Consider the following 22,221-nt stretch of genomic DNA (forward strand, 5'->3'; position numbering starts at 1 on the left):
TCTATCCAAACACATAGATTTACAGAGATGTGTACACATTGCACTATATATTATTAATAAAAAAAAAATTAATATGCATATGTTAATTTGCGTATATAAATGCATGGCTATTTTTTTTCTATAGCTTGCTATTATGTATTTGTCGCTCTCATTAACCCTAAACCCACACTAAATATGTATCGTATGTTCCCAAGAACGACATGAGGGTGAGTATTTAATGACAGAATCTTCACTGTTGGGTGAACTAACCCTTTAAAAATCCCTCACTGATACAAGTAAAACTACTACAACCGTATCCGCCAATGTTTTTTATTGAATTAATTTTTAGAGCTTGTACTCGAAACAAAAATGACAGCATTTGAATTCCCGAATCAAGACAAAAATAATCTACCCAAGTAAGAATTTTCACGGTGAGCGCCAGTTAAAATTACGCCCACTCACTTCAACATTTTTAGAAAATAAAATAAAGCAATATAAATTTGGATTTTAAAAGTCAGTTCATCACAATATCCACAGAGACGACCAGAGACCACACATTTAAGATTGTTACACTGGGCACAGACAGACACCTGACCTGCTGCTTCTCACCTCCGAGCGAACGCTGTCATCTTTGGCGCCAATTCTCTTTTGAACACAGTCATAAGATGCAGGCGAGCAGTGCCAGACATTTTGAAATGAACAGGTAAAATGATGAAATGGAACAGAGACGTGGGAAGGAAGAATTAACGGTCCAGTGATGTAACGGGGCAAACACACAAACACAACTAACGTCAAAAGTGGAGCTCTACGCAATAGCTTACTTTGCACTGAAACATTTACAGTCCTGCATAGTTATTCAAACTTACAAACTAAGGCGTTTTATTGACAGTCTTGGGAGTTCTTGTACTTCTATTAAGCAAAACTAAACTGAAAATTCAAGTAGGCTATAATCTCATAATTTCTCTATGAAACGCTTTCACACAAGATTCATTCATCCATAAAAGAATGTTTTTTTTTCTTTCACAAGGTCCAGTGAGATACGCAGCACCAAAGACAGCAAGACAGCATACATACTGACCTCGAAAGAAAATAGATCACATAATATTAATGTATATTTTATATACATACCCATTTTATTCTATTAATACACTTAAACATCATAATATGTCCCTGTCGAAAAATTATAAATAATTTACCCATTTGTATTATTAACAGCTACTATTCTAACAGTCTTCGAAGGAAACGGTTGGACTATCCCATCCCTTTAGGAAAGAAAAGAAACACAGGAATGCACAAGTTTCCAGCCGACGTGAACTTAAATAGAAATGATGTTGCTTTGTTTCGTACTCCTCTCACTTCCTCTAGCTCTATGTCCACAGTGATTAAGGTCTTGTGTAAACATGTTGACAAACAGCAAAAATTCGAATGCACCCCGCTCTCTCCAATCGTCCAGAACACTGATCGATTAAAAGCAGAATGACGTTAACTGAAGAAGAAGGGTCAATGATGAACGAAAGCGCAGTGTGTGTTCATCCAAGCAGCTGAAAACATCCGTCGCCAGCGGTGTCCACTTCTACATTCTGGCTGTGGCGGTCAGTGGGACTTCCTCTTCGTGTCTCCCCCCTGGCTTTGGTTTGCATCTGTGGAAAATCCAGACAAACTTGTGTCTCGGTGCAGTTACAAGATTTCATGAAATCTGCATTTCAAACAGTCTGTTCCAAAACCCAGCAAGCAACATGTGCCAGCGCAAAGGCGGTTTCTAAACCACAGGCATGCTTTAGAAAATCCCTCGTTTGGCCTCTAGTGTGGATACACTTGGTGTGTTCCCGCCTTTAGTTAATATTAATGGACCAGGCTTCCCTGTATAGTTGAAAGAATTAATTGAGAGTTATTTCATTACGAAAAATCTATAGGTTTTACTGCATCTGAAATACTTCCAAACTAACTGAATGAAAACCGAATTGTGAAATGGGAGTCAATCCCAGGCATAGTAGAGTTCCTCAAGAGCATGATAACAGAGTTGCAACCCATTAAGCAGTGTTCGAATCAATCACTCAACATCACATGAGGTTTCACTTCAGTTAGGACGCTCCCTGTCTATGCAGACAGATTAGGTTTGGGAACAGAGCTAATGCCACACTAATGAAACACAGAAGAAGGATTGAAACAAGCAGAGGAAGTAAAGGAATGGTCAACAGCAGCAGTGAGCTGGAGGTTTCTGCAGCGTTTACCTGAGAAAGCAAGCTGCAAGTGGGGAGGTAGAGCGACCTGAGACCCTGGCTGAAGACTCTTAAACAGATCTGGGGGACGGCAGGACAGGTGGAAAGAAAGATGGACAGAGGGAAGAGATGGAAGAGTGCACAACAATCCAGGAGCAAATGAGATGGCAGGAATGCAGCACCGAAACAGGATGCGAAGAGGAGAAAGAGGAAGTAAAATTGAAAAACAGATTAGGGAGACACGGAAAAGGACTCGGGACAAGTCACGTTACAGAAACACACTCGGCCAAACACGATACACACCAGTCATGCACACACACTCACTCTGTGCCAGGGTGTATCCTGAGTTGGTAGCGGCTGAAGCTCCCATGTTGCTGCAGCCAGGAACCCCAGGACCTGCAGGGTTGAAGTTGAGGAGCGAGGGGAACTGGAAGGGTAGAGAAACAGGCACTAGACCCCCGAGCATCCCGAAACCCAGGGGGAGGGAGGGGGGCACTGAGCCCAAGAGGTTACTTCCTGAAGCTGAAGACACCTGTGGGAGAGAGGGAAACGCTTGGGTCATGCTGAGTAAGTAATTGGGGGGGGGGGGGGGGGGGGGGTGCATGTTAAAAAAACACATACATTTAAATGTTTGCCATCGGAGTACACAATAACAAAACTGAAACTATATTTGCAAGCAGTTTTTCACAAAAAAAGCCTGCCTTAAAAATATTACTGAACAAGTCCAACATAGCTGTTTGTCAGCCGAGCGTTCACTCATTTCTACTCATTTTGAAAAGTTGCACAACTGTTAAAGATAAGAAATGTTGAATAGATGAAATGTCAACATATGAAATTTTACGAATTCATATTAAATGCAATCAATTGTAATAACTTCACCTTACTGGTTTACTGTATTTTTTATCAAATAAAAGCAGCCTTGTTGACCATAAAAACACACCAGCCTTGCTGATCCCAAACTTCTGAATGTAGTTGAATAAAACATGAGTAAGGCCACCTCCGTTTGCTTCCAGGTAAACCCATGTTAATATCTTAACCATCTCATTTATGTTTTAATTCAGGTCACTGTGTTCTACTGAAAAAACACAATATAACTGTAGAGCTCACAGTTTGACAGTGAATGTAGTGTGGAAGTTCTCTTTACTTTAAAGTCAGCTGTGAGAAGAGTTTGCACAACAAAACAATCATTTTCTTTAAAGAATGGCAGATAAAACACTTTGTGATGTCAAATCAATAATATTGCATTAAATACACTATAAAAGCACATTACTAAAAACCAGAAAAAAAGTCAACGTTTAGAGTAAAACAAAAAAACAAAAAAAACACCTAAAAATAACTTCTAGCCTCAGAGTGGAAAAAAGCTCATGGGCATTGGAAAGCACATCACAAACAAAGGCAAGGTAATGATTAATGACTAATGATTCTCAGCGAACACAAATACTGATTAACTAAGTGCCTGACTACTGAAGCTACTTTGCATAAAAACAGCCAGCAATCCCATACATGTAAAGTGCTACCACTCAGACATTTCGTTTAAACAGGTCTGGAGTGGACGAGGCTGCGGGACTCACATGTGACAGATGAGAGGAGACCGGAGGAGAGGGCAGGCTCATGACTGATGCCCTACTCGTTGTAGACTTGGCACTCTGACTAGTCCCTCCCACTGGCCTCTGCCGCTGGCTGTGATTGGCAGGGACTGCTGAAGGGGAGGGGCTACCGTCCTGGCACCCTACAGACAGGGACGTGGCCATCGGGGCGGTGCTGGTGGTGTTTGCGCCACCGGTGGATGGACTACTGGATTTGTGTCCACCTGCAAAACTGTAACTGGCCTGTCCTGACCCGGATCTGACCACTGCGGTTCCTTGTGTGGTAAACTGCGGCCTGAAGGTTGGACTCTTGGGGTTGTATTGGTGCGAGCTCGGGATCATTTGAGGTCTGGGATGGGTGAGAGAAGGAGATGAGGAGGATGACGAGGGTGAGGATGAAGGAGGAGGAGTAGGGGCAGGGGGTCGTGGGGTGAGTTTGATAACAGGAGAGCTGCTACTGTGGGAAGACTTGGTGAGCGTGGCCTGCATGGGCGTGATGAAGTTTGACTGGTTGTGTGGCATTGATAGTAGAGAGGAAGGAGAGGAAGTGGCCGGAGGAGGAGACTGCTGAGGACTCTTGGGATTCATCTGAGAGGGATGAGTGTTCAGACGAGGCTGCTGGGAAACCACGGGACCGCCACCTACAGTAGTGGATTTGTTAGCACAGTTTTTTGTTTGTCCAACAGGTGGCGGAGTCTGAACCAACTTCACTCCCATTGCCCCGAATGACCTCTGCTGCGGGGGCAAGAGGGGCGAGGCGGTAGGGGGCGGACGGGGTTTTGCAGACTGCGCCGTGCTCATTCCTGAAATACCAGCTCTGTGAGTGGGCGTTCCCAAGGGTCTCTGCACAGGCCCGCCGTTCTTTAGCATCCCGAAGTTCTTGCCTCGCATGGAGGAAGAAGGAGACGAGGCGAGCGGAGAGGAGAGGGAAGGAGAGGTAGTTAGAGTGCTCATATTCGCCTTTGAGATACCAGAAGACTCCATTTTTGCTGGAAGGGTGGAATGTGACAGAGGTGAGGAGTAGTGGCTGACTCCAGAGGAGGATCTGGGGACACTGGGAGAGGAGGAGGTGGGAACGCCATTGTTTGGCGTCAGTCCCTTGGCAGCGTTACTGAGGAGAGCGAGTGCTTGGGAAATGGAGTCTAGAGAGTTAGCGGCCAGATCCTCGTCCAGGGAATCCGAGAGGCAGATGAGTTCAGAGGGGGAGGAGGGCGGCCTGCATGCTGGGGCGGGTAAGGCAGGCGAGGCCGAGGTGGATCCAACACCTGGAGCGGGTCTCTGTGTCCAGCTGACGTCCTGGAGCAGATGTCAAATACAGAACCACAGTCAACAGGAGGACATAGAAAACTGATGAAATTGCACCATTTGAAAATATGGATGTCATGGTGGAAACCTGGTTCAAATTTACATACCATCATTTTGGCAGCTTTTGGGGTTGGAACGATCCTTTTCTTGCCCCTGTTAAAAAACAATTCAGCGATGACAATGACATCAGTGATCACAATGACATAATCAGTGGAATAAATAATGCATCTGTTCAGACAGTCAACATTTGCATGGCTTGAATCCAAAATATTGCACTTTTGCAATTATACTCACATGATGCCCAGATAAAACTAGTACTTGGTGATCACAAACAGGATTTATTAGAGGAACAGTTCAGAACTGGCTCTCTTTTATCTTTACTCATGCATTTGGTGGTGTTTGATTAGCAAGACAGTGAATACAAAATCTGAACGGCTGTTTGAAAACATGTAAATACTGTTTGACCTCCTTTCTTCTCTCTGATAAGCAGGTGTCACAATCACAGCGTTGCACAGGGCAAAAGCACATTTCTACTTTCTGTAAGTGCCACCAACAATCATTTTTGAGCCTCTGTCTGAAGAGACAGGTCAGATTTTTGTTCCAAAAATGTATGTAGGTGTGAACAGGTCTTAAACAAGAGATTATCCACGATCGCACTGCCCTACATCAAATCTGTTCGTTTTTAGACATCTGCAAAATTAAACCTTCAGTTTTTCACCTACATAATCTACTGTCGAATCTACTTCAAGAACATCGGTTGCTCATGCTATGATTGATGCTTGATGTCTTAATCCACATGAAGAACATCAAGGAAGAGAACATACACCAAGTTTTCCCATCCACCAGACAAAAAGCAGTGGAATTTGCTTCCTTATTTTCCATGCACTGACAGAGATCAACTTAATTAAGTTACAGTGACAGCAACCCTCGAGTCATTATATATTTTGTGTGTTAAAATGAAAATGAAGCCTATCTTAGCACCGTATTTTTGTATTATGGCACTAATTACATAACAATTAAGCACATTTGGTCTCAAACTCAACATTGACATAGAAAAGCATTAAATGAAGTTCAAGTGACTCCCTGTTGGGACTAAGGTTATGTGTGCTGTTCTCTAGGTATGGGGACATGAGAGACCACTCACAATACCTATTAATATTTCAGGATGTCTGCCATCAACTGAAATTAGAAGGCCATCTATAGCATGGGGTGCTAGAAATAGAACCTCTCAAGGAAACTTTAGAAAGGGGAATGCATCACAATTTACAATACTGTTCAAGTAAACAAAAGAAAATAAATAGCATAAAAATGTAATAATGTACAATCCCATTACAAATCCTTATTTTTTTCTTTACATCAAACCAATTTTTATTAACCAGCCCAAAAAAAAAAAAAAAAGCTTCAAATATTCAGAATATCGGAATTATACATTTCCTGTATTTAGACACTTAAGTTAATAAACCATCATTAGTATGATCGCTTGCACACTCTGTTGCTAGTCTTTAGCCAAATCAGCAACTCACCAATGGTATATAATTTTAGACCCAGATATATTTGCATTCACATTAAACTCATTTTATATGCTGTATAGAAACTTTGCTTTGCATATTACTTTGCTTTGCATTTTTATGCACACCTGTTAAAAATAGATTTGAGTTTAAGATGGACCCTTTGTATACGACCATGTGCAATTAATTCAGAACGCGGCAGCAAGATTAATTTTTAATGAGCCAAAAAGAATACACGTCACAATTGTTTATCAATTTGCACTGGCTTCCAATAGCTGCTCGCATAAAATGCAAGTCATTGATGTTTGCCTACAAAACTACCACTGGCTCTGCACCCATTTACCTAAATTAATTACTTCAGACTTATGTGCCCTCTAGAAGCTTGCGTTCTGCAATTGAACGTCGCTTGATTGTGCCATCCCAAAGAAGCACAAAGTCACTTTTACAGATTTTTAAATTAAATGTTCCCTTCTGGTGGAATGACCTCCCCAACTCAATCCGAGCAGCTGAGTCCTTAGCCATCTTCAAGAATCGGCTTAAAACCCATCTCTTCCATCTTTATTTGACCCTCTAACTTCAATAATTCTATTCTTAAAAAAAAAGAAAAAAAAAAATCGAACTACCTTTCTAATCTTTTTGTATTCTTTTTTCTTTTCATTTATTATGCAATTGTATATGTATGTGTGTGTGTATGTGTGTAAAGACCTCTAACTAGCTTGCTCTATTCTTTTATTTTTTATTTTTTTATTCTGTTTTCTTTTTATTTATTATATTAGTTAAAATCCCATGCTACGTGTACTGTGTTAACCTAACTGAGACTTGTTATAGCACTTATATATCATTGCTCTTTTTGTTGTTTTTGATTGCTTCCACTGTCTTCATCTGTAAGTCGCTTTGGATAAAAGCGTCTGCTAAATGAATAAATGTAAAATGTAAATGTAATGTGCAAAAACTAGCCTAAAGAGACTTGACATCTTTCTCTTCTCCCCACTATGCATGCTCTATATGGTGACTGCAAACATTAGTATAAATATATATGAAGAGGTTGATCTACTCACAGTCCAGTGAGGTGACCATGTACCGCACGACTCTCCTTAAAAAGCATCCTGAAAAAAAAACACACACAAAAAAAAAAAACGGAATTATCTAGTTGCACGCTATTACTAGAAGAAAGTGTCGTTAGCATGCAGTCGAGCACACACCTGGTCTGCATCCAGCCTTTGGGCCAGAGTGGCTTGACTTCATTCTCCATGAAGGCTTTGAGATAGTCCTCCACAGACAGAGAGCACTGCTCCAGCTCATAACAGCTCAGCTTCACACGCACCAGGTTACACAACAGAGTCCTGGGAAAAACAACACACATGCACATATTTACACGCCAACCCTTGATTTCTTACACTGATAGTCTATTGGTGGCTCTGCTTCATTATATGTCTAAACCTGAGTTTGTCATCCCAGATGAACTTCTTCCTCGGTCCCATCACCCTCTTTCCTGGCTTCTCTTCATCATCATCCTCCGATCCGTTCTTCTCTCCATCTTCTATCTGCTGCCTGTGACACACATACACACAGTCAATCTCATAATATATATATATATATATGTGTGTGTGTGTGTGTCCACGCAGTCCATTCCACTAATCTAAACAAGCATACCATGAAAGCAGAAAGAGGCATTAAGTTGGGAAAGTTTAAGCCTTACTTAGCTGCAGCTTTTGCCATGCAGTCCATGTTATATCTGGAGATCTGCTCTGGCATCACGCTGCACACGGCGAGTTTGAGCTTTAACAGAGGCGTGCGCAGACGGTCATCCTGAGCAAAGAGAAAGACGACACAAAAACATTTGAGAAATGTATGCGGTGTTGGGAAACTGATCGATCTAAATTATAGCCTGTCTTACAGCTGCAAGCTGGCCATCATTTAAAGTAGTTCAAATACAGACAAGTTGATCTGTTTGAAAATTGCTGCACCAAATGATAGCAGCATTTACCAGCTACATTAAAGCGCTTCAAAGTCTGCTGAAATGATTTTGCAATCAGAATCAATCATCTGGCGCAAAAACGATCATACTATCAAAAATAATAGTGATTTCTGGGTAACAACATTAAATGCTTTATTAATTATAGTTCTAAATTATAAAATTGTTATTACTATTAATTACGACTACAATCTTGACCATTGTGAAACTTAAAAATAAAGAGGACGGAATCACATTTATGTCTACATATCAATTATTCTAGAAAAAAAAAGTCCAAGTCTTAAAGTATAGCTATAAACTATTAAAGTGAATTTGTGTTATTACAATGTTATTATTAAACTGAAACAGTACGCTACACTATTTAAAAAAAATGGCACAAAATGTAGTACTTTCCGCTACATAAAAGACCCTAAAATCTCTACAGTGTATGGTATAGTCCTTCACCTGGATGTTGAGGCTGAGTTTCTTGAGTCGTTTTAGTAGCGCCTCCTTGTTGCAGGGCACAAAGGCTTCGAGATGAGAGTACACCTCAGAACGAATGTTTGCCGGCTGCTCCTGAACCTGCAGCTCGATACTGAACGAGAAGAAAAATGATCAACGGCAAGAAACAACAGACTAGGAGGAACTACCACCAGATTTAACAGCTGAATGAGAAGACGCTGAGATCTGACTTACTCCAGCAAGATATTATTCATATCCAGAGTGAAGAATTTCTTTCTGCCTTCTTGATCAAATTGCCTCGATGCCTGAGTTCAAATAAATAAAACAAAAATCAAGTTAGGCTGGAAAATGATATTACTGTCAGAACATGAAGTCCCTGAAGTGTTTTTACATGGGAAGTGGATTTGTGGGTGTATATTTGCTCTCTTGCTCTCTCTCTGTAACTCTATAAATTTAACTTCAAAGTTGGATGTAATGCAATTTATATAACAGGTAGCTATCTCCAAAAATACTCAGTGGCCTTTATTCTTATAAATTAATCTGCTCTCACAGAACAGGCTGGAATAGATTTGAAACTACTTTCTGATGCAATATCATACATTTTATTCTTAGGTCTACTTATAACATTAGTAGAAGTCATTTCGAAGACGTCTTTGCTCATGCAGGGCTGTGAGTCTGCCCCAGCCTTCAATAGCAATCACTTAACAAATCCTGCAATGCATTGAGAGACATTCACAAAACAGACTGTGCTCAGATGTGAAATCTGAAGCTGATCAGATCAGACTGAAATCATTAGGGATCTTGTTAAAAATAAGCCAACATTACAGACATAGACAAGAGCTTTTTGTTCAGCGTGGAATGAATATATGGGTTTTGAACTCTTAAAGCCCCCGCTATAAATAATTAGTGTTTTTTTTTTTCATGACATGACTGTGTTTAACTGACATGAGAGCAACTCACAGCTCGGAGGTCTTCGATGCGCTTGATCAAAGGGGCTGGAAGACCATCGGGGAGAGGTGGAAAAGAGAGGAGACCACCCTGCCCTCGATTCAGTCCCCCTCCTCCAATCTTGTGCCCCAACGATGAACCCAAGCCAACCTGTCCATTCTCTCTGGCTGATGGGGGCATCTGGGGCCCTGCGTCCAAAAAACTAAAATCCAGGTCACACATGAGATCTTGAAGCTCGCTTTCATTGGCCGAACTAAACAATGACATCATGGCGGGGTCAGCCGTCAGGTCGGCTAGTGAAAGGTCATTGTTGTTGGTGTTGATTTGGAGATGGGAGTTGTGCAGTAGGTTGTTGGAGTTGGGAGTGTTGGTGAGACCAGGCCCCGGATGAGACGCACTGGCATCCAGTTTCCGCATCTCTTCCTTCTCTCGTGTGAAACGGCGGAGCATTGCAGCCAGACAGAGCGAATCCTTCATCAGTTTCTTCCTCTTCTTCTTCTCAGGGCGATGAAGGCTCAGACCAGACACTCTGCGAGCAAACATACAACGGATTAAAATGCATTCATAATGAGCCAATTCACATCAACTACACAAACAGCTTGGTAAAGAAACACTTAGAAGAAAACTAATTCTTACCCTTGTTTAGCTACTTTGTTCTTCCTGGGTTTTTTCTCCTCTATACTGGTTGCATCTTTCTTCTTCCTTCTTTTTATCAGTGGTTCCTCTCCATCTCTCATCTACAACCAGAAAGCACTTTATTAAGACAATCGTCATAAATGGAGTTTTATGAAAAACAAACTTTTAAAGGGATTGCAATTTTGCCCTTATTCACCCTCATGGTGCTTTAAACCTATACGATTTTATTAACCTTTGAAACACAAATGAGGATTTTATTTCATTGAAACGTAAAAGATTTCTGTCCTGCCACCAAAACTTAAAAAAAAAAAAAATGTGAAAAAAAGAAACGTACAAAAAAATTCTATATTATAAATTATATATAAGCATATGATTAAAGTGATTTAATCCAAGTCTTCTAAAGAGACACAATGACTTTACATGATAAACAGATTTATTTTAGGCTTTTATTCACATACCGCATGTGAAGGAACCACGATTGAGCTTTTGTTTACCATATTTGATGAGGTCTGAATTAAATCCCTTGATCAAAGCGATCACATGTCTTCTGTATAAAACCACTCCATTCATACGGATTTCATTTGTGTTTAAAAAGATCACCAAAAGCCTTATGGGCTTGCAACGACATTCGGGTGAATTTCTTTGAAAATCTTTGAGTGAATGGTCTCTTTACCAGGTCTATATATCATTTAGGTGCCCTGTTTACACATGGTAACAGCATCCGTCTGGGGTGATCTGATCACAAGCGTTCGGTAGAGACAGAAATTATAAATAGAAGTGAAAATGGGGTTCAAACTGGTTTTTGATCTGGCCACTCAAACCACATCTGAACAAAGTGAACTGTTTTAAACTCTGAAGATTTCATGCTCCTTAATCTTGATTAATTTATACACATACACCCGTTTGTGGAAAGATTAAAATTAAAACATGCATTCGGGAGCAACAGTATGTCAATTCTTTCCTTTAGCACAGAAAGAGAAATCAGAGATCCTCCATTTGACAACATCAAGTGGTCAAACGAGATATCTCTAACTGACCGGATCAATCATGATGGGCATTAATAACCTGGTGTGCACAGGGTCATTTGACAAAAACAAAGTCAACTCACCCTGGATTTTTCTTCTTTGCCCCCATCCTCTCCCTCAGAATCTGAGGCAGCTCTGAACTGCAAAGTACCCGTATTAATGTAGAATCCACCGAGCTTGGTGGTCAGAGAGGCTGGAACAAGCTCATCATACTGACAGGAAGAAGACACAATGATTTACAGAAGTATTATGCTGATTGTTGTCTGCATTTCTGAGGTTATGGCAAAAAGGACTCCGCAACCACACATTTCAAATCAATCCATAAGGTAAAACTATCCATCACTGACTTCAATATGAATGGGGAAAAAAAACACCCCTCAAGTTCAGAGAGCAATGAGGCCGAGTCGGTAAACAGCATGTTAAATGCCAATCGATCATCGCCATAGTGATGTCTGTCTGTTGCCATGGCAAGTGCCCACTCACAGCTTCCGAGTTGTCTATGAAGGGGTCACTCTCATCGTAGCCGAAGCCAATGTCAATCAAATCCTGCATCCGATCTTTCCGCCTCTTTTTCCCTGCGTTACCCTGTAAGGACGTCGGTGGTAGCGGCAACGTGACCTTTGGCATTTGAGTGCCCACACATTTGAATATGCAACTTAAAATCATAGAACAACACTCACGTATTTGCTTTCAAACTTTTTGGCCAGTGCCTCGACCTCCCGACGTTCTCTCTCATCATCATTAAAGGGATCGTTGGGGTCCAGGGAAGACTTTGTATCTGGTGGATTTTTCTTGGCCTGTGAAGCGAACAAATTAAGTAAGGCTAGCTGGGAAAATTCATTTTTCCAATATGGATGGGTGGATCAGAATGAGTACAATACATTCTCGATCAATATTATTAATAATGGAAATAATTTCCATTCAAACTTTAAAAAAAAAAAAGATATTCCACCCAAAAATTACAAGTAAAAAAGGTTTCAGAATTGCCTCTATGCCAATTTCAGTTCCCACTGACTTCTATTGTTTTTTGTTGTTGTTGTTGTTTGTCCATACAATGGAAGTAAATGGGAACTGAAAGTGCCTTAGGATTAACAACATTCTTCAGAATATTATATTTTGTTTCACAGAAGAAAGTAGGTCATACAGGTTTAAAATTACATTTTATTTTCTCATTTTGGGGTGGACTATCTCTTTTGGGTCCATTCACGCTAAGGCCGAATGCTATATAGTGTTAATTAATAATCGTTAGAATTCTACAATAGTAGGGAATTCCACACCACAACTATTAAAAAAAAAATTACAAATAGGAACAATATCAATGGAATCGCTTTCAAGAACACTTTAAAGACAAAGACAGCCAATCAGAATCCAGCTGACTTTGAAGAGCTTATGCATTTAAAGCTGCAGAAAACAACTGCAACACATGCTCATAATAAACAGATCTAGCTTTTATTCAGTTTGAACTGGTATTGCTTTAGACTCCATCTTCGTGTTGTGTAGCAGTAGTATTATTATCACTGATATTATTAATAGCAACCTAAAATGACACCAATGATCATGTGATATCAACATGAAGACTCCCATGAGGTGGCAACCCACTTCATGTAGAACAAAACAGCTTACAACACAGATAAATCCAGTGAGTACACATCAATTTAAATGACACTTCTAAAAAAAAAAAAAAAACATTTAAAAGCAAAACATTTTTTAATTAGCAAAAAGTGCGCTTTTAAGAAAACAAATCATCTGACATATGTCAAAGGCCAGGCCTACATTCATAAAAGTTACAAGAACAGCACTTAGCAGCAATTCAGCTCTGCTTTAATGATACTGTGCTCACGGGGGTCACGTACTCAACAAAGTGCTCTAAAGTTTATGAGCAAAGAGGACAGACGCGTCATGAAAAATTAAATGTAAGTTACTTCTCACTCTATCACAGCATATGTCACACATGTCACTCAGTAGAAGATCCCCTGAAGAGGACTTTATTTCTGGACTCCACTGCTAACAGGCTAATGCATAAGCAAACTCAGCAAAAACAAGCAAGCGGTGGATTTTCGATAACAAGTAATGGTTTAACCAGTACTCTCTCTTCACTGAAGTGATTGGGATAGTTACTCTGTACCTGTTGAGACTGGATGAGCTCGCTGTAGTTGAACTCGGCCGAGCACTGCTCGTTAGGCTCGGACAGACACAGGTTGAGGCGCACGGTCTTCCCTTTGGGCTCTTCACCGTCTCTCTTCCCGATCAAAGCCCCGCGGTCACCCGCTGCCGTCACCCCGGTCTCCATCATCTTCGTTTTGCCGTCTCTGTCAAAACTCATCTCGGCGGCTTCGTCCTCCTCCAGTCGCCGTCTCCTGCCCTCCGCGCCCGGACCGCCGGACAGGGTGACAAACTGCACTTTTCTCGGTTCGGCCATTTGGATGTTCAGTGCTCTTGGACACACACTCGCTCGCTCGCACTCAGCGGCAGGGCTCGACTTCGCCAAACAACTTGATTTAAAGAGCTTCAAGCCGGGTGGAAGCGGCGCTCGGAGGCGGTTCTGGTGCTACAGTCCCCTTCGCGCCTCACGGGTTGTGCGTCGGAAGGGATGGCCGGGTGAAGATTGATTTTGGAGGCGCAAGCATCCTCGGTCGCTTCACTCGGGGGACTCAGGAGCTCCGAACAGCCATCTTAGATGAGAGAGAGTAAATAAAAGAGCGCAGACGAGCGAACTGAGCCTGCGCACACACGGACACCGGAAACGGCTTGCGTGACGGAGTGGGCGCCTTGGCCAATCAGAGGACGCCGACGGCGGCAGCGCGTCCAATCAGAGGCGGGCCTACAGGCTACAGACGCTCTAATGAGCAATTAGAGATGTTACGGTAGAAAAAAAAGGCTTCCCCTTGAAATTGAACTAATACGTAGATATGGAAATAATAGAGGAAAGTGGTTTAAGGTGTTTCCTAAAGGCCCTTATCATATGTTGAGAGGTTCTGTTGTTTTGATTTAAATAGCCCAGGAGATGTAATGGTAATGCTTGACAATAACGTTCCATTAATGCATTGATTAATATAACTAATAAACAATACATGTTACAGTTTTTATTATTATTTGTTCAAATTAATAAAAACACTATTTGTTTCCATTTAAGCTGAAGTCCTTTTAATAATACGAACAGAGACAACTTTTGATTTTAATAATGTATAAGTAAATGTCAAAATAAGATTTTCATTTTTTACTGCACTTCCTTTTAAGGTGTCATTGTTAGAGTGTAATTATACATTTAGGGAGTGTATGGAGTAATATCAATTAACTCTTACTATATGGTTAGGGTTTGGTTTAGGGTTAATTGCATGTAATTATGCATAATCAATTGTTATTATAATACCAAGAACATGTAACATAAGTAACAAGGACACCTTAAAATAAAATGTTTCTTCGTTGTTAGTTCATGTTAACAAATGGTTCCTTATTGTAAAGTGTTGCCAATAAAAATACAATATAATTTCTTCTTTTTTGATGCAATAACATATTCATTTTTCAGATTTTTTCTGTTAGTTAGTCACAGCCTGATTGGAAACAATTTAATTGGCTTAGTCATTGACATCACTTGCTCCAAAGGTGTGAGCTAGATAACTATAACACAGATGAATCTTCAGAGCACCGTATACAATTTTATAAAACCTGTCAAATTAAGACAATTGTTGTTCCCAAGCCAAAACAATTAAAGTTCATGTTGCCACAAGTATGAAAAGATGTCAACTTTATTTGTTGCATTGTCCATCTCACAAAAAACATTCACTGACATGGATACATTGTAAATATAGTTTCCCCTTTCTGACAACTACTAATTAAAAAAAAAGATATGATTCTTATAATCAAGTAGATGTTTTAGTGTGGCTGCACTTATTGTAGCTTTATAACAGCATGAGATTGTTTTTCTTTCTAAGATGCATCTTAACTATTGTATTCATCACAAATTTTGTTTACAGACAAACAAGCATAAAGATACCATACAAAAAAAAAAAAAAAATATATATATATATCCAATAATAACTACTACAGTGTGTTAGCACATACGTAAATGCGATCAGAGAGCCACTCTGTTGTCTTTGGCCCATTTCTTCATGATGCGGATGATGTACTCAACTTGTGGGTTGCCAGTGCTCTTCAACATCGGCAAAACCTCCTTCAGTGTCTCTCTGAAAAGAAAGGAAAGAAAAGGAATCTATATAATATACTTGGGTGAGCTATGGCTGTCTATTATAACCCTATAAAGTCTACTGTATCATATTTGATACATACATTTCTAAGGCCCCTAAATTATCAATATGATCAAAACTGTTGTACACAGTTAACTAAACTCCTCTGTTTATACTCTTTTAGTGAGTAAAAATGGACCTAAAATGGTCCATCTTCAGGTTGTGGTAGCTGTGACTTGTGACTGATTTTTATATAGCAATCATAAATATTTATATATTATTAGTGATATCTTAAGATGAACACTTAATAGATGGAAACAACTAACTGTTAATTGATTACGCACCAATCTTTTTTCTTTTTTTTTTTTAGATATGAGTACAAATATGATACATCAGACTTTTAAGGAATGTTTATTTGTACATCTCTCGGACATCATACTAGTGAATTGTATTGTATGTTTTGCCCCGAAATGAAAAGACACCAGAATGTCATGTTTTCGACCATATAAATACCAGCAACTGCACCACAATGCTCATTTTTGCCTGGCTCGGGCCTGAATAAAACAGCTGTTTTTTTCCTCCTCTAATGTGACTTCTTTATTTCTCACTTTATCATACTAAATGAGCCATAAAAGCCTGGTGTATCAATTATGATTTCTCCAAAAAAAAAAAAAGCAGATATGGAAATGTCATAATATTTTGCCTAAAGGTGTAATAAACGATTCAATTCAATTAAAAAAAAAAAAAAAACTTTATGACTATTATTTCATATGTCAGGCATTATTGGATTAAATGTAGAACAAATAACTCTAATTTTATGAATTTAGTTTCATAACCTGAACCAAATAATAAAAGCCGTTAAATTGCATTTAACACCTCATTCCTCAGGCATGTCATTGGTTCATACCTGGACTCTCGGCCTGCCACGATGAGCTGGAAGATCCCGACACAAGCTCCACGCTTCCCCTCCCAGTACTCAGGGTTTTGATCCAGTCTCTCCAGAGCATCAAATGCTTTAGCTGCATAATAGAACTGCCCCATCTGAAAAGAGCTCACAGAATAAATAGAAATAATCGAATGAAACCTTCAGAAGAAAAAAACACAACAAGCAGAATCAGGGCTGTAGAAACTTATGTGGGCTGAACAAATATCAACAGTAAATGGTTATTTCACTATGGCTAGCACTCTACGGTTTTTAATACACTGCCTTTATTAAGAAACAATTAGTACCCAGCTGATTTATGAATGAAAATGTGTTCAGAATCTGCACCTTGTAGCAGTCGTTTGCGATGAGCTGCAGGAGGCTGAAAGGGTCAGATGAGGTTTCCAGTCTGAGATAGAGCTCCCAGGCCTGTCGAGCCTTCTGATTCATAATGTCTAGAACACAGGAGGGAGGATGACATCAGACAGAGAGGTCTCATGCGTCTACAGAAATGACTAATCAAAAAGAGTTGATGTGTACAAGACGCTTCCAAAGACCATTACAGTCATTCATCTTCACTGAGGTCAAAACCGAATTGTACTAGCCCAGAACATGAGATCTGTCGGATATTGTTCAAAACGTTCAAAGACGTATAGGAAAACTTACAGCAGCGCGCCAACCAGCTCAGGTAAACATAATCATTCTTGATCTTCTCATTCTGGATGAGCAGGAACACCTGTTCACATTCAATTCAGGTTTAGTCGCACTACTTGCAGAAGGTTCCTTAATCTTAACTACTGAACCACGGTTGTTGTGTACCTCTTCAGCCTCCCTGTAGTTTCCCAGGGCAGCCTTGGCCTGAGCGTAGTTAAAGTTGAATGCGTCGTCGTTGTAGAAGTAACTCTGCAGGGAAGCAAGAGGGATATTAATAAACTGATGTCTTTAATGCTTCTGCTTCCAGTCCAAACACTCTGATATGTGTAATACCTTGACTGAGTTGAGATATATAAGCACATCCTCAAACTGTTTCAGCAGGAAGAAGCAAGAGGCCATACACTGCCTGCCGGGTATCGTGTCTAATAGGAAGAAAATAGATCATTATGTTAATAGATCATAAAAATCATTTATGTGCTATGTAGCTAAATTAATAAATAAGTAGATAGATAAGTAAATTCATAAATCCAAGAGGTACAAAATGAACACTTAACAAGTGCCTCATTTAACGAAGCTATTTTATCAGAGATTACATATTTATTTATTTTCTTTACAGAACTTCCTGTTACACTTATATTAAATATACCTTTTTTTATTTTATTTTACAGAACAACAGTAAAATTGCAATACTAATATTCATTATTTCTCTCTTGTCAAGCGTTAAACCGCAGAGCTTTTATTTTTGCAAAAAAGAAATAAATAAATTAAATTAAATAAATTAAATATATGCATTTAGCAGACGCTTTTATCCAAAGCGACTTACGGTGCATTCAGGGTATCAATTTTTACCTATCATGTATTCTCGGGGAATCAAACCCCCAACCTTGTGCTTGATAGCGCAATGCGCGACCAATTGAGCTACAGGAACACTAAATTAAAAAATAGACCTCAAAGCTTCTATTTTGTTGACAACAGATTCTCATAACAAATTTGGGGAGATGATATTTGTCACTGAAAACATCAGCTGCTCGCGTGTAAATGAACACAGTGCTGCGCTTCCAGCAATCATCGGTTTAACATGAATCACACAAATGGATAATTATGGCTTCAAAATAACCGTTTTTGCAGTCGTACATTAGGGAAAACACCATTTTAATAAAAAATATTTATAAAATAATATTGGATTTTCACCATGTCAGGTGCAAATTACATTTTGTAGTAAAACAGAAAGGATATATAAATGAGAGCCACTTTCAGTCTAGGATGAGACAGTTTGTGCCAAGAAAACAAACTCTGTCACTGGCTCCATTCAATACAGCACAGGGGCCCAGCTGCTGAACCAGCGCTAATATCGTTATTGTTAGCCTAAACAATGATGTTACCGCATTCACTGGCAGAGCCTCCAACCAACTGGAAAAACTGCTGGGCGATTTTTAAATGGTCCCTCTGTGAAAATACACAAACATAGTTTAGGGAATTTTGGGGGGAAAACATGTGCAAAGGCTTTGAGAGGAAATACTGTTATCTGATATGAATGAACCTCACGAACCGATCCGATATCTTGTCCCAAAGCAGCATTCACCACCCCCTTCAGAATATATTCCTGTGAACGACAACAGAGGATAAAATGTTATTATCACTGGATCCAAATTACAATGGATTTTAGACATCAATTTTCACGTGAGATGGAAAATGGTTAAATATGGTGGAAAATATGATTTGATGAGGTTATAATTATCAGTCCATTCATGCTGGCACTACAAAGACAATCACATCCCATACCAGCAGATAAAACCCATTATAATCAATTATAAACTCTAATCCACTCACTGTCAGTCAGAAGGGGTGGACTAAATACCTGGGGTGTGGTGGGCTCAAGGTCTTTGATGAGTTTGTATGCCTCCTGAATGTCATCTAATGAGAGATGGTGAGGTGAATAACAAACCTGATAAGCCAGTCTCACTGTATCTGCTAAAGACAAGAGGCTACGCCTGATGGACATACCTTGTCTGAAATAGTAGATGACCAGGTTGAGTCTGGCCTCTGATATGACGTCAATCAGAGGAGGTAAAACCTGCAAGGCCCCCTCACCCCCACGAAACACAACCAGATTGTGCTGGATGAGCTCTTTAGCATACTGAAACGAGCTGGAAGAGATATCCATCAGGTTCTTCAACTCCGTCTGAAGAGTCAAGAAGGAGAAAAAAAGGTTCATTAAAGAACTTAAAACCACCTTTCATTGTCCACACACATGCATTTTATTTATTCCTTTATTATTTTTGACAACACGTTATAATTAATTAATATTTGAATGTTTTCATTTAGCAGGGACCCATTCAATTGATCAAATGTGACAGTAAAGACTTTTGCATTGTTACACAAAATTACTTCATAGTAGTGTAACTGACCTCAGCCGCTTTGCCATTGTAGAGTCTGAAGTGGTTGCAGGCTTTGAGGTTGAGAGCGATAGTAGAGTCGGGAATACTCTGCAGATACACGGCCAACACCTCCTGAGACACGTCATAGTAATCCAGCTTATAGTAACACAGAGCCACATACACATTCAGGGCCAGAAATTCTCTGCAGGATTGGAGAGAGACAGATCATTTGTAAATACTGATGCTTTGCTGTACGAAGAAAGACAGTGTTGACATTTCATTGTATTGTACAAATCCATTGTATTCTCAAAGGTTCTGGTTCATATGTTGATGCGATCATGATGTAGTTCTGAAGCACCTGTTCTGTAGTAAGATGCGTTTGTAGATATCAATGGCCTCTTGGTAATGAGAGCGCATATAATGAATGGAAGCCAAGCTCAGCTGATCCTCGGTCACGTCCTCCAGGTTCTGATGGAAACCCATCAGCTTCTTTTCATCGCTGAACTTCACAGAGAAGAACAAAGCAGATCGTATCATCATCATTAGATGCACTACTGTAATAATGTCAACTAGGGAATTACATTTTATGAATAACTGACCTTATGAGCTAAATGAAAGAGCAGGCGATTCTGAAGTTGAGATTTTGACCCTGCGAAAGACAGAATTTTATCATTTTTGATTATGTGCTACAAAAAAAAAGTATGCATTTCTAAAAAATAAAATACAAATTCTGTTCTTTTTATAAACGGGCTGACAAAATCTATTACTGTTTCCATCAAAATATTATGTAGCACTGTTTTCAACATTGATAATGTTACTGAAACACTGAAATCAGCATATTAGAATTTACTGTACTTGAAAACACAGACTTGGTGAGCAAAAACATCTTACAGACCCCAAACTTTAGTTTACAGTATGTGAAGACAAACCTTTTAATGCCGCCTCCTCGGCCTCTTTATAAAGCCCCAGGAAAAAGAGCGAACAGCCCAGATACACCCAAACATCCACCGGACACTCCGGCCGCAAAGTGAGGGCTTTGTACTCCTGAGTTCATGTAACAAATAAGAATATGTAATGTTACAAACAACTCATTTCAAAAGACAGTCAGCCATAATGTCACACAAGCCTCGCTCTTTAAAGGTGATTCATTCCTTAGCCGAGCATGACTGACTGCATCCATCATCCTGGTGTGTCTGCACAATCTAACCTCCATTGCTCTCTTGTGGTCTCCCAAATGAAAGGCACAGAAGCCAATCCAAAGGTCTGCGTGCTCCACTGAAACGCCGCTGTTACGCTGAAACTGGGATTACAGAGTTCATGTAAATATCATAAGAGTTGTAATCTGAGATCCAATGTGCTTGTTTTTGTACCTCTAATAGAGTCAGGGCTCCCAAATAGTCTCGTTGGTTTAGATAATCCTCAAGTCTTGGGATCTTCTTGCTTTTATTTTTCCTTTTCTTCTCATTAGAGCTGGTGGAGGCTTCACCACCCACTGCAGGTTTCATCCGAGACAAGAGCTTCAGGACAGAAACAAGATGCTGCTATCAGGATGTTCAACAGTTCAGATCAATTCTATTCATTTATTCTAATCATGTGTACACCTAAATATTTATTCCAGTTAGTGATCTCTCATGCATATCGTACATACCTATTTATCCACCCATTCACAGCAACACAGTCTTTAAGATAAATTAAGTTTAGTTGTTATAATAATAATAATAAAACTGTTCGTTTCAAGACATAACTAGTTCAAAAAGTTAAACTAATGACAGCAGAAAACGTAAAAGAAAAAAAGCACATTTTTAAAGTTCTTGAATTTATATATTGAATTATGCCAATAGAATGCCAACATAAAAAAACATTTATGCTTGCTTGCTCAAAACATTTTATTATGTGATTTTAATAATAACTAACGCTATATTATGTTGTTGATACTCACCATGGTGAGGATGCTTTACTGTCCACGAACACACGATCCTGAAACTGGGCTAGATTTAGCCCGCTATTTTACTAGCACACTTATCACCATAAATCATATAAAAGGAAACACTAGATTAACAAAATGCATCGATTTAGATGTAGGAACAGTATTTCTGTAGATAAAGTGAACTAGCCAGATAGCCTACTAGCTAGCATACATGCTAAACGACTATGTTTAGGTGTCCGTACAAGATATTTAAAAAAACTACGTTTGCTTTTGAACAAACACAAACGATACTACCTCCTGAATTAAATCAAATTATATATAAATGTGCTCGTCGTGTTGTGTTTAATGTTCTCTAGCTAATCTCGACTGCCATGTTTGGCGGCGCGGCATCTCGATGTTGCTAAGCAACCCATTCTTCAACAGATCAATGACAGAAGACCGCCATGTGATGGGATTCATGCGCATCTCTCTGACTTGAGTTTTTAATCAAAATGTGGTTAAAATATAACATATGGAAGGAAATATCTAAGATTG

The 22,221-nt window shown here is 39.6% G+C and overlaps 2 protein-coding genes across 4 annotated transcripts; both read right to left on the reverse strand.

Moving 5' to 3' along the window:
• Window positions 1-295: 295 nt before the first annotated feature.
• Window positions 296-14,639, reverse strand: LOC113091721 (ubinuclein-2-like). 3 transcript variants are annotated; one of them, XM_026257290.1, is made up of 17 exons: window positions 13,748-14,639; window positions 12,303-12,419; window positions 12,106-12,207; window positions 11,706-11,834; window positions 10,598-10,698; window positions 9,974-10,490; window positions 9,248-9,318; window positions 9,017-9,146; window positions 8,297-8,406; window positions 8,038-8,148; window positions 7,800-7,940; window positions 7,656-7,703; window positions 5,197-5,242; window positions 3,770-5,080; window positions 2,523-2,730; window positions 2,211-2,279; window positions 296-1,619 (listed from the first exon to the last, which is right to left on the reverse strand). In XM_026257290.1, the coding sequence occupies exons 1-17, from the start codon at window positions 14,039-14,041 to the stop codon at window positions 1,573-1,575; spliced, it is 3,552 nt and encodes a 1,183-aa protein (XP_026113075.1). In that variant the 5' UTR covers window positions 14,042-14,639; the 3' UTR covers window positions 296-1,572. The 3 variants fall into 3 exon arrangements, with proteins under 3 accessions (XP_026113075.1, XP_026113097.1, XP_026113086.1); XM_026257312.1 differs by lacking the exon at window positions 12,106-12,207; XM_026257301.1 differs by lacking the exon at window positions 2,211-2,279 and having other exon boundaries at window positions 13,748-14,635.
• A 711-nt stretch (window positions 14,640-15,350) lies between these two features.
• On the reverse strand, window positions 15,351-22,150 carry ift56 (intraflagellar transport 56). The gene is made up of 17 exons (XM_026257328.1): window positions 21,700-22,150; window positions 21,131-21,277; window positions 20,968-21,060; window positions 20,690-20,804; window positions 20,360-20,409; window positions 20,119-20,264; window positions 19,791-19,962; window positions 19,387-19,564; window positions 19,241-19,296; window positions 18,932-18,985; window positions 18,765-18,828; window positions 17,716-17,804; window positions 17,548-17,631; window positions 17,395-17,464; window positions 17,077-17,183; window positions 16,714-16,847; window positions 15,351-15,806 (listed from the first exon to the last, which is right to left on the reverse strand). Exons 1-17 carry the CDS (start codon window positions 21,700-21,702, stop codon window positions 15,695-15,697), a joined length of 1,674 nt encoding a protein of 557 aa, XP_026113113.1. The 5' UTR covers window positions 21,703-22,150; the 3' UTR covers window positions 15,351-15,694.
• Window positions 22,151-22,221: the final 71 nt, after the last annotated feature.

Source organism: Carassius auratus, chromosome 6, assembly GCF_003368295.1.
Source record: "Carassius auratus strain Wakin chromosome 6, ASM336829v1, whole genome shotgun sequence".
NCBI lineage: Eukaryota > Metazoa > Chordata > Actinopteri > Cypriniformes > Cyprinidae > Carassius > Carassius auratus.

Bases quoted from the DNA above. Each gene is read 5' to 3' on its own strand.
- ift56 (XM_026257328.1), bottom strand. The intron at 18,829-18,931 runs GTTCGTGAGGTT...GTATTTTCACAG, and splicing joins TGGGACAAGATATCGGATCG to AGGGACCATTTAAAAATCGC. The intron at 15,807-16,713 runs GTATGAACCAAT...CTTTCTTTTCAG, and splicing joins GTGGCAGGCCGAGAGTCCAG to AGAGACACTGAAGGAGGTTT.
- LOC113091721 (XM_026257290.1), bottom strand. From the start codon at position 14,041: ATGGCCGAACCGAGAAAAGTGCAGTTTGTCACCCTGTCCGGCGGTCCG. The intron at 10,699-11,705 runs GTGAGTTGACTT...TTCTGGTTGTAG, and splicing joins GCAAAGAAGAAAAATCCAGG to ATGAGAGATGGAGAGGAACC. The intron at 5,081-5,196 runs GTATGTAAATTT...CATCTGCTCCAG, and splicing joins CAAAAGCTGCCAAAATGATG to GACGTCAGCTGGACACAGAG.